The sequence below is a fragment of the Martes martes genome, assembly GCF_963455335.1.
Source record: "Martes martes genome assembly, chromosome: 11".
Classification (NCBI taxonomy): Eukaryota; Metazoa; Chordata; class Mammalia; order Carnivora; family Mustelidae; genus Martes; species Martes martes.
This window is the reverse complement of record NC_137899.1, coordinates 41,357,874-41,370,471: the sequence shown is the minus strand read 5'-3', so window position 1 is coordinate 41,370,471 and position 12,598 is coordinate 41,357,874. Positions and strand designations below refer to the sequence as shown.

General features: G+C 43.2%; 1 protein-coding gene across 8 annotated transcripts in view; it reads left to right on the top strand.

Moving 5' to 3' along the window:
• SLC25A13 (solute carrier family 25 member 13) overlaps window positions 1–12,598 on the top strand; it is a gene marked incomplete at its 3' end in the record, with an annotated part of 185,925 nt that overhangs the window by 148,849 nt on the left and 24,478 nt on the right. For all 8 annotated transcript variants that reach the window (XM_080818406.1, XM_080818405.1, XM_080818404.1 and 5 more), the window contains one exon: window positions 2,290–2,430. In XM_080818406.1, the coding sequence (XP_080674532.1) occupies window positions 2,290–2,430 (141 nt within the window). The remainder of the gene's footprint in view (window positions 1–2,289; window positions 2,431–12,598) is intronic.

The window sequence follows — 12,598 nt, the reverse complement described above, 5'->3', positions numbered from 1 at the left end:
AACTCGAGCTTGGATCAAGAAGCACAAACCTAATCCTCACTGTGCCATTGGTGCTGTTACTAAGCTGGGTCTGTCTCCTCACTTCCTTCTGCCAACCTTAACTCATGTCGCATCATGTGCAACGATGCAGGTGCAACCCCACTGAATCCTGAAGGGCTGTAGGCAGGCTGTGGGTTGGCCCCGCCACCTCCTTGCAGGTCACAGCAGTGTGGGAGCAAAGCATGGCTCTTCTAAGCCAAAGAGAAGAGGGAGCCTAGTGTCTGTGCAGACCAGAAGAACACATTGGCCTCTGGGCGTGTCACCTCACGCTCTTCTTCCCACATTACGAGGGCCTTTCTTGGGCCTTTTGATGGTTTTTTTCTACCAGGGTTGTTTGGCCCGTCTCCCGAGAGTCACCTAGGAGAGCCAAAGGGGGTGGGTAAAACAAGCAAGTGAGAAGGACTGGTCCGTGTGGCAGTCGAGACACCGGGCAGTACCACTGCCTTGGGAACGGTTGTAATGTGGGCAGAGAATGGAAAGCTTGGTCTGTTTAACAACATGTGTGTCTTGATTAAGGGATCAAGTTAGTAAAGGTGGAAAAGAAATTTGATTTATAGAGAATTAATGGGTGAACAGATTTCTTTCTTTCTTTTGGCTAATGTTGCTATGTATATCAGGTAGGTTACGTAGAGGTATTTGTTTTTCTTTGTAGAGGTAATACATGATCTATGTAGAAGAAATACAAAATAGAGCAGAAAAGAAAATAAACCACTTGTATCCTACCACCTCAAAAGCACTGCACTGGTGTATTCTGTACACAATGGTAAGGGATAACAGGGACAGCTGGACATGCATTTCAATAGGAGGGTTTTTACTTCCCAGGATGTATGTTGAACATTTTCCACAGTATTTTTTTTAAAGATTTTATTTATTTATTTGACAGATAGAGATCACAAGTAGGCAGAGAGGCAGGCAGAGAGAGAGGAAGGGAAGCAGTCTCCCTGCCGAGCAGAGAGCCTGATGCGGGGCTCGATCCCAGGACCCTGGGATCATGACCTGAGCCGAAGGCAGAGGGTTTAACCCACTGAGCCACCCAGGCGCCCCCACAGTATTTTTATTGGCAGCATAGTACTCATTGCATGACATACTCAAATTCATTTAATTCATCCCCATCATTGGATATTTACGTTATCTCATTTTTGTTCCCAGGTAGTTTAAGTTATACTTCCAAGATCATCTTTGCAGCACTGTTGGTTAGTACTGGCCCTTTGGTGAGGGCACATACATTGGTTAATGATGTCAGGGAATCTAGCCAGAAGTAGTTTTGTGTCCTATGAGTCCGCATCATGCTTGTTACTGTTGTTACTGTGATGGCACCGACTGAACTGTAAAATAGCAGCATTTGCGGCTGTGGTGGCATCGCTCTGTGGTAACGTCACTGTGGAGTCAGGATTCTGAACTATACCCTGCATCAGCCTGAGTGTGGATGAAATAAAAATTTAATGTATGTGTGACAAGGAATAACAAGTTGAAGTACAGTGGGAAAGAATGTAATTGCTTATAATAAATATAGGCTTAGCTTTGAAATAACTAGCTTAAAATTTCCCTTATAGTACACCATCCACTGCTGGAATGAAATAACACACATTGCTCAAAGTTTGGGCCATAATTGACTTAATGCATATTTTTACTACTTGGACATTTATCTTCTGTGAAAAGAGCAATCTTACACAGGTAATACATAAATAAAATCATAAGAATATGCAACTTCATAAAAGGGTGTTTGGTGATGGACCTGATTTTTTAAGAGAAGAAAAAATAGCTTTCATCTACGTTTACATGTTCTCTGGCAATTCTTGAGTCATTGCCAGAGTCAGGAGGTCCATCATGGGAGAACCTGTGTCTCCTTTTCTGACAAGCAGGTCAGTGTGTCTTTATTTGGATACTCTTTGATTTTCATTCTCTTGTTGCCTTTGTGCCCTTGGCTTTGAGCCCTGTGATGGCAGCTGTTTGTGCTTCAGGGAATCTTTGTCATTTCCATGTGAAGACACTGGTGAGGCCAGGAGACATTGGTCTCTGGTTTTTTCCTTCTTTCAACCTCTGAGTGAGGGAAATAGGACCTCAGTACCCAAAGTCTCCTTGGCAATAGCGGTATTTTTGATTCAGACTTGTCACTGTCTTAGTTGTGAAACTATAGGCTCTTGAAGATAGAATATTCCACACTCCATGGAGGATAATTCCTCCAGTCTTCCTAACCCATCTTACCCTTACCCTTCTTGGTCCTAAATCTTTACTTTTTCTCTCTTTTAGGCAGGAGGCTCCCAGGTGATTTTCACAAATCCTTTGGAAATCGTCAAGATCCGTTTGCAAGTGGCTGGAGAGATCACCACTGGTCCCCGAGTCAGTGCCCTGTCTGTCGTAAGGGACCTGGGGTTCTTTGGGATCTACAAGGTAACTTTCCTTTCAGTCAATTATTAGGTTCCGTGTTCATCTTCTAAATTAGCAAATGGGCAAACTGTGTAAGTAAACTTCTCCTTGGCGTGAAATTGATTCCTCACATTTTGGTACCTGGAGAAGATGTTCCGCTGGGGTCCGTAGGGCACCTTCACGCCTGCTGTCATAAAGCCATCCTCAAAGCACACTGATCACGGGTGACTGTGAGGTAAATGGTGCCCAGCTGCATAGCTCCTTACAGCAACAATGGCTGGAACTTTATTTGGTTTTGTTACTGGTGCAAAACCCTAGTTCCCAGCGCTGCCCTCTGTGAAGGGTTGATGGAAGGATCACGGGTGCCGTTTCTCAGAAGACAGGCTGAGCGCTCAGTTCCAGGAAAAGCCTGTACCAGATGGGGAATTTATTTCCTGATCCTGTACATTCTGGCCCTGTCTGTATGTATTTTTCATTTAGAAAACAGTTTTTTGGAATAATTGCAAAACTGGGCTTTCAGAAAATTCTTGATATTTGTTATTCACAATCCTCTACCAGAAAGTTGAATTGGCCTCTATTATAATTAGCTCCATATATGCGCAGCTCTAAGGCTTTATCAAACATAAGGTGTTTACCATTTTTCAGTAAGAAGGTTTAAAAAATGTTTTTCATGGCCAACTTGACTACGTAAAGCTTCAGGAATAAGTAAACCTGAAGTAGATGTTTACATAAAATAGTTGTCATTTATTTCCTCATAAATATACAAAATCCCATCATATAAAATTGGTATTACTCTTTTCTGTACATACGTATCAAGAAATATTCTGTGCAAACTCTTTGTAAGAATTTTGAATCAGTGTTTTGCATCACCGCTTTTTGAATCAGCCATTCACATGATCTCCTGGAGGGCATTGTGTTCATTTGTATCCCACGCTGGCACGGTGAAGCACTTTCGGGCTCTGTGTGCACTATCATCCCTGGAAGTTTTATCCCATAGACACAGAACATTAGGACAATTGTTTCTTTTCTCCTCATCCTGGTTCATCCTTAATGGATTTACCTGGTCCCATAGTGTAACAACCAATACTGCTTTTGAGAGTGAACTTCCAGTGCCTGGTTTTGACATCCAGCACAGCATTTGTGACATCCTACTCCCAGGAAGAGTTTTTCACCCTTTTTTTAAAACTCAAGCTTTGCAGGTGATCTTGGGAGGCATCCAGTGTTAGTAACAGCTGACGTCGTTTCGAGCAAATTTGCCCTTCCCTGAATGCTACTCTGTACTTCTCAGGGTGAAGGGATTGGAAAAGTACCCCTGATCCCGAGACTTGTTAGAATTGAATATAATGTGACCCCTTCTTTTCTGGGGACCTAGGGGGAAAACTTGCTTTATATTTAGGCATGTGTGGTGTTTAGGAATAAATATGCCGGTTTTTTAAGTAGCACTTCAAATGCTCAGTGTGTGATTGTGCCTCGGAGAACACTGTTAGAGCCGTTTCATCTACCAAATTATTATCCAGCTGCAAAGGAACTCGTCGCCATATTGTCACGAAGCATAGCATTGATAAATTTGAAGAAAAATCATCTTTTCTAAATTTTTAGGCTCCTTGCAGACTGTAACACAATGTGGCAGTGCGTCATTCTGACAAGATGCCACGCCGTCTTTCAGCGGGCTGTCTGGGGGAAAGCACTTAGGCGCTATGGCAATGACTGCTATCGAAATGTCTTGAAAGATAAAATGGTAAAAACTTGTTTGATGACACAGAAACGGAGACTGTTAAACTACCTGCAAATGATACAAGACTGAGAGCGAGCCCTTTCCACCTTCACGGCCTTTCCAAACCGAAATCCCCTCTCTGGCCCCTGGAAAGGAGCAGGGCTCTGGGTTTCGCAGTTAGGAGGGCAGAGGCTGCTGAGGACGGTGTCTGTGCTGACACTGGGGCTCCGAGGTGGCTTGTTTCCACTTCCGTGCTGCAGTTGCTTTCCTGAAATGAGCAGGACTGCTCAAGTTTGAGCAAGAGACCTCTCCCATATAAAGTTGGTTTAATTACTAGCCCGGTGGTTTAATCTAGTTCAGAGGCATTCCACAGGGCTTGGTGCCTTCTTACAAAACGCCGCTTTTGGTGTAGTGATAATTACCAAGTGAGGTCACTACCACCTTGAGCTTCGGGAAACTTGATTTCTGTGCAAGAGAGTGAGTTGGCAGTCTCATCCTTTCTGCAGGTCATTGGTGTCATCGGCTGCATCGGCTAAGACCAAGTCTAGACCTCACTCAGCGGAGTTCACCTTTCCGCTCCGTCAGCGGGATCCTCCATTACGGTATCCCGCAGGTTTTGTTTCTGGGGACTGGCTCTCCTCCCGGCCCCACTCACCGTCCCCCAACCCTCCCTGGTCAGAAGTCATTTAGCAATTCAAGAGCCGTCCTTGTCCAGGCATCACAGCTTTTGCATTTCTGTGTGGTTTAATGTGATTTTGTTTCAGGATAGTGCTTTTCAGTAATAAAGGTTTTTCTGTTTCTCCTCGTCATTGGGTAGAAAAATGCACCTGACCAGGAGTGAGTGACCCAATACTTTAGAACTTGTATGCGTCCCTGCCAGTGGGTCTTTAAAAAGGGAGAGAGAGAACTGGCGTCCTGGTCTTAGTGCGGACTGGTGACCTTCATTCTCCTGCCCTCGGGTCTTCTGTTTGCTGTCGTTAACATGACAGTGTGGGACCCAGGGCGGTGCCCAGTGAGCGGCTCTGTCCGTGTTGTTAGGCCTGCTGTTTAACCTCGCCTAAATTGGACTTAACCAGTCTTCCTATTTTTCTCCTGAATTGACTTGCAGAATGCCCAGCTCTTCTGTGACTTCCCAGTAAAAGGTCATTAGAATATTTGCTTTAGAAATACATTTACAACTGAAAAAAAAAGTGGCTGTGGTAAACATTTCACATTCCTGAGGTTAGAAATAGTTTAGAGCAGATACAGTGAACTCTGCAAACAAAGCCCCCCCTCTTTTGGTAACATTAAGAGATCGAGTCCTTGTGCAGACTAGGTGGGTGATTGAAGTCAGGGCAGGATAATTAACTGCCCCCTGCAGGAGCTACTTCAATATAATGTAGTTGGTTTTGCTGTTTTGGGGGTTTTGTTTGTTTTTTTAACAAAACCTGCAACATACACTACTTTTCTTAAGAATGTAAGAGGTCGTATTTCCCTTTCCCTACATAAATTTTGTTTGACTGCGTAAGCCGCTGGAGCATAAGTAAAATAAATAAAATACATTCTGTCCTAGAAGAGAAGGTGGTATCTTCTGACCCCTCTTCTCTTGGATGGTGCCTTTTCCATAGGAGCCAGCAGAGAGCTTTGATAAGGGATGGATTACACTGTAGGAACAGAAAGAAACCTCATTTCACATTAAATGGGAACATGGCTGATAGAGGCTACAAAGATGCTTCCTTAAGCAGTGGACCAGTTTATGTCTCTTTCTGAGGACAGTGAGGTCCGTGAGGTCCGTGAGGCACTGACAGCCAGGACAGCAAGCATTGTTGGCAACTGCTTCCAGATTGTTTAATCACGAATTACGCATCAGCTCTACCCTGGCAGGTGGTTACCTCGAGATGTGGGCTGTGTGTCTACTGTGTTCTAACCAAAGGCGTTTGTCCCACTGCATTCAGCAGTGTTCAGATACAGTTTTCATACGCATGCATGCATGTCGTGTATGTCTGTTCGTTCATGGAGTGTACATGAATGAGCCATTGGAGCTACTGGCCATAAAATCAGAAAGCAAGTAATGATATATCGGGTACCTTCCCATTTCGTCTGCTAGTTGTCTCCAGGAGATGTTCTTTGTGTGTTCTAAAAGTTAAAATACAAGTTCACGTTGCAAAAAAATCAAATAATTCAGAAACGCGTGTGAGAAAGATTATCTCTCTACTACTCCCAGCTTCCTCCTCTCTTCAAAGGATAACCACTCTTTGTTACATATCCTTCAGAAAAGAAAACTTTCTCTTTACATCAGTATGTCTCTCTCCTCTCTCCCTCTCTTTTTCTCTCTGTATATCACATATTGGATCAATATCAGAGCTCTGTGTGTGTGTGTGTTTTTACACAAGTAGAATATTTCTAAATACACAGTATTTCTTTTTTTTTAATTGTAGTTGACACACAATGTTACGTGAGGTTCAAGTGCACACAATATACCTTAAAGTTCTTTCCTCATTTTATATAAGAGCTGTGTAGAATTTTTTCTAGAGTTTTTCTAAGCAGTTTCCTGTTGATAGGTGTTCATGTTGTTTCCAGTTTGGGGGTATTGCCAGCAATGACAAGGTGAATATGAGATATTCATATTCTGTGAGATATTTTGACATACTTTTGTGAGTATATACAAATGATAAATTCCTAGCAAATAAAATTTTTAGGTCAAGGGGCATGTGCATTGTTTTAGTGTTAGTAGATTTTATTAGATCACAACAGTTTAGCAATTTGAGCTTGATAACATAGGAGTACATAAGAATAATTACTCAATTTAGCAGCTTTTAAAAATACCTATTTTGGGGCGCCCGGGTGGCTCAGTGGGTTAAAGCCTCTGCCTTCGGCTCAGGTCATGATTCCAGGGTCCTGGGATCAAGCCCCACATTGGGCTCTCTGCTCAGCGGGGAGCCTGCTTCCCCACCTCTCTCTGCCTGCCTCTCTGACTACTTGTGATCTCTGTCTGTCAAATAAATAAAATCTTAAAAAAAATATTTTTTTTTAAATATCTATTTTTATGAGTTCATGGCCCCACCCATTGTGCCCCTGGGGACAGTGGTGCCCTGCGAATTTTCTAACACTGAGGGCCACTTCATGGTTTTACAGCTGCTCCATTGTAGGTTCTCACCCCCTACCTCTCCCACATTTGTCTTTCCTCTGGGCCTCTGAAAGCCTCCTCATGGGCTTATTCATTTTGATTCTTGACTCCCCTAAATCTGTTGTCCCCGGAATTGATCTGTTTAAAGTGTAATCAGATTAATGGATTGGGAATGCATTCAGCATACTTCTGATGAAAGCTGACTGGTAGGTGAGGAGTCCCTCCCCAGCTCAGGGGTTGGTGGGTAGAAAGTCAGCCATCAAGAAAACAAATTTTTGTTTTTGGGGAGGCGGAGGGATGGGCAAAATGGGTGAAGAAGAGGGAGAGGTACAGCTTCTAGTTATGGAGCAAATCAGCTGCAGGGATAAAAGGCACAGCATAAGGAATTGAGTCAGTGACACTGCAGTAGGGTTGTGTGGTGACTGCTGGTAACCACACTTGAGGTGAACTCAGCATAACATACAGAGACGTTGAATCACTATGTTGTACACCTGAAACTAATGTAATATTGTGTCAGCTCTACTAAAAAAAAAAAAAAAACCCCAACCCCAAATCTCTGACATCAGGTGATGCTAAGATCCTTGAAGGGAAAGGAGGCAGGTGAGTGGAGAAGGGCCAAGGCAGGATGGGATGTGGGGGGGGGGGTGCATTTTAATAGGGTGATCCATGGAGCCTCTCAGGTGAGATGATATTTGAGCAGAAATCAGAGGAAATGAGAAATAAGTGTGCCCTACAAAAACTGTGGTCCCTGATGGAAAACCATCCAGCAGGTTCCTGCTACGCTTAGGATAGAGCCCCAGCTCCTTCCCCGTGGCCCCATCTTCTCCACCCTCCATTTTGTACCATCCTCTGCTAGCTACACTCGCTGCCTTTCTTTTATTCAGGTATTCCAAGTTCACTCCCTCTGCCTGAAGGTCCTTCCCTTCATGTCTTAGGTCAACAGAGCCTTGCTCAGAAAAACAGCCAGGTCGCTCACTGTCCTAGTGCGGTCTTCCAGTTCTGTTCAGGGCACCCAGTACCATCTGCTGGTTTTAGATGTGGGTGTGTGTGTTTGTGTCTGCTCATCTAGAGTGTACTCTGATACCAGAGAGCTAGCTTCTTCACTGCTGCTTGTAACCGTTTGTGGCACATAAATAGACATTTGATACATATTTGTTGAGCAAATGAGTGGCAAGCAAAAGCCAGGTGTTCCCACGTTATAAACAAGGATATTAGAGCACAGAAAGTGAGTGAATTGGCAAGTAGTGACCAAAGATTATGATACTGGGGACATCAAATGTAAAGAAAGCATCTGATTGAGAGCTTGATTTCTCATTTCTGGAGGCATCCATTCCTTCACCCAGCAAGCTCTGCCCTGGACACTGGGGATACAAACAAATAAAAAATGCATGGTTTTCTAAGAAGTTCACCATCACATGGAGCAGTCAGACAAGTAAAAAGATCCTTGGAATACAGCATGTGTGCAATTGGGAAGGGCTGTCGGGGAGTGCACGTGGTCCTTGGGGAAGTAGGGCTGACTCAGTGGCAAGGACAGAAAGGCTTTCCGAAAGGGAGGTAGCCTTAAAGGAGGAGTCATTTTTCACCAGCGGAAGGCAGAGACAAATGGCATAATCAGGATTGTGCTTGAAGAAGGATAATTTAGTTTCAGTGTGGACATGCCACATAGGAGCTTAAGACTGAAGGTGGATGGCTTGTTAGGAGGATCTAGGCTGGGGATGGTGGGAAATGATGGTGGAGATAGAGGGATAGAGGGGATAGGTTTGGGGTTTTTTGTTTTTTATCAGTTTAAAATTTAGGTGTGTTTGCCATATATGTGTGTGTGTGTGTGTGTGTGTGTGTGTATTTGTATCAATGTTTTATTCTCAGTGAGAGAGGGGATATATTTAAAGGGTGTTTGAGAATCCGTCTCATAAATTCTTGGAAAGTGTGGCAAGGTGAAAAATAAAGATTTAAAGATGACTCCCAGGTTTCTGGTTTGAGCACCTGGATACAGTAAACTTTAGAATTTTCTGATATTTAAGAAGCTGCAGAAACTTCACAAGACCATCTATCTGGTGTTACCACTCTAATTGAGATGAGAAGCCCAAAGATCTTAGATATAGCCAGGTGACTTAGTAGGCAGGGGTGGGGCTACGAGAGCCTATCTCGTGACTCCCTGTGTGGTGTTGGTCCTGCCCTGCCTTACTGAGTATAGAACCAAAGCCTTGTCAGACCCTGTCAGAGGCCTGGGGACCCAAAAGGCTCTTTTAAGGGTCATCTGCATGTGTGAAACTAGGAGAGTGGGTAATATCTCCAAGCCGATGGGACACCAGTGATGCAACGTGGAGACCACCCACATCTAGGTGGCAGAAAGAAGAATGGATGGAAAAAACTAGAAGCAGCTCTCAGGTGGAGAACTGAAATGAACAGTTCTTAGTAGGAGTTGGTGGAGGAATAAAGTACAGGGGAGGGGGGTAGCAGTGAGTGGTATTAAGTGCAACAGAGACCAGACAGGATAAAGCCCAAGAAAAAAGGTCTTTGAACTTAAAGATGGAGGTCAGCAGTTATTTTTAAGAAATCAATTTAAGTAGAATGACAGAAGTAGAAACCTATATGAGAAAATATTAGCAGCTACAGACCACTCAGCTTAAAGATTTTACTGTGAAAGAAAAGAAGAAAAAGAGTACAGTAACTTGAAGAAAAGGAGTGGAAGGATGTTCGGGAGAGAGGAGGTTGAGAGATTCATTGCCTTTTTCAATTTTGTAACGAGAACTATAGCTAACTATAGACAGAGAGGAAAAAGAGTCACTAGAGATAGAAGGATTTGAAGCATCTGAAGATAGCAAGATCGAATATGGTGCTAGGATTTCAGGAGAGGCGGTAGAGACAGAGCCCAGGCTTCAAAGAGAGAAAGAGAGAATGCATGCACGTGCATAATGGCACACACGCTCATTGGAGGTGGTGTAACTGAGCGCTTACCTGTGCCAGGCCCCGTGCTTAAAGCTCTATATTATGTCGTGTCATTTAATTCGTACTATAGCCGAGGAGGCAGATAGTAGTGGGTTTTTTTGAGGTTTTTTGTTTTTTGTTTTTTGTTTTTTTAAGCTCCAAGTTACCACCGAGGCAAAGAAGTCTTTTTTTTTTTTTTTCTTTTTAATCAGATAGAGATCACAAGTAGGCAGAGAGGCAGGCAGAGAGAGAGAGAGGAAGGGAAGCAGGCTCCCCGCTGAGCAGAGAGCCCGATACGGGGCTCGATCCCAGGACCCTGAGATCACGACCCGACCCAAAGGCAGAGGCTTTAACCCACTGAGCCACCCAGGCACCCCGGCAAAGAAGTCTTGATGGGTTGTCTAAGGTCACAGACCTTGTAAGTAAGTAGGAGGCTGGGTTTCTAACTCAGTCCAGTCTCTCTTTGAAACCTGAGCTATCACATAAAGGTCTATTGAGCCAGATAGGAGAGAGCACATGCTGGCTGGTTGGGGGAAGTTTGACCACAGAATTATGTGCTGAGCGCAGACAGGGAGCCATAGCTGGCAGGTTTGGGGTCATCATCGACAGTGAGAGTGGAAGTGGAAAGAGTTGAGATGGTGCTGAGCATCGTGAACTTGGCTTGGTTGAGGCCGGGGCAGGTAGCTTACTGCTCTTGCTGATGGTTTTTTGTAGCCAGTGCTATTTGAATACTGTGGCTATCCTGGGAGAATGACTCTGCTTTGCTCTGTTTTGTTTTTTTAGACTAAGAACATGTTAGATCTTCTGTCAGCTCTTTAAATCATGGAAATTAAAGTTATTTTATCCATTGTGAGACAAAAGGGCCCTTTATTTATTTATTTTTTTAAATTCCTATGTTAAGCAGAGTTGCAACACGAATCTCATATGTTGTACCAAAAGCCCCAGGTAACCTGGCAGCAGGGCCGTATTGCTTTTGCTGTTCCAAGTGATAGCTGTTGGTGTGCCTTCCTGATGGCTTTGTCAAAAATACCCTCTACGGATATGCACATATTGGACATCTTATTAAAAGGCAGCATTTTTGAAATTCAGAAGAGGATATCAAATACCCCAAGGGTCCAGGTTTTGTATCTAATATGGTGAGAATTTGAGAATAATATTGGAAGTCATATGATATTACCCATATTATGCTTAAAGGTTGCATTAAGGGAAAAAAACCAAACTGGAAAGAAAAAGACTTTATATCTTCCTATTTCTGTGTTCTAGGTGCATCAAAGAGGAGAGTCGTAGTATGTACACGTTCATAGGATTGTTGTCAGGATTTACGAAAATAATGCATGTAGAGGACATAAGCTAGAAATTAGCACATAGTTTGCATGATGTGTTATTATTAATTTTAAATTATGGGATGTCAACTAATGGATAACCTTGTAGAAATACCTGGTTCCTTCCACTCTGCCCCAGTCCTGGGTAGTTTCTGATGTTGTGTGGTCAACAGCTGTCTCTAGGTTAGGCATTCTTCTTTGGACTTTGGAATAGGAAATAAAAGGAGGCACCTTGAAATATACTGTTTTTATAAAACACTACCCAAGGGAGTTGAGTGTGCTAAAAGAGGACTAGAAAATGTTCTTAAAAATATTAGAAAATGACTACATTGTACACCTGAAGCTAACACTATGTTAACTGTATTGGAATTAAAATTTTTAAACTTCATAAAGAAAATAAAAAATATTGGAAAATTACTAATTTTTTAAAATCATTTTTCCATTTGTTCACCAAATATTTGTTGAGGGCTGACACTACTAGGAGCTAGAGTTACAAGGATGAATATGCTATCATTGCCTTTAAAGTGACCAATGCTCAGGGAGGGGATAGAATATAACCATGTAGTGCCATAGTTCTTTAATAATTAGTGCCATAAAGGTTTTTTGGTTTGTTGTTGTTGTTGTTTTTTAAAAGAGGAAGAGAGGGTGTGGAGAACAGAGGGTGAGAGAGAATCCCAGGCAGGCTCTATGCCCAGTGCGGAGCCCAACATGGGACTCAATCTCATAATCCTGAGGTCATGACCTGAGCTGAAATTAAGAGTTGGTCACAACCAGTTGAGCCATGAAGGTGCCCCATGTTTTTTAAAAATCAATTTTAGTAGGCAGAATAGTTTTTAAAAGAAGAAAATTCAGATATGAAAGAGTATACGACAGGGGAATCTGGGTGGCTCAGTGGGTTAAAGCTTCTGCCTTCAGCTCAGGTCGTGATCTCAGGGTCCTGGGATCGAGCCCCAAGTCGGGCTCTCCGCCCACCAGGGAGCCTGCTTCCCCATCTCTTTCTCTGTCTGCCTCTCTGCCTACTCCTGATCTCTGTCTGTCAAATTTAACAAAAAAAAAAAAATCTTTAAAAGCATATACAACAATAAAATGTTGGTCTCCTAGTCCCATGTGACAGATGACCTA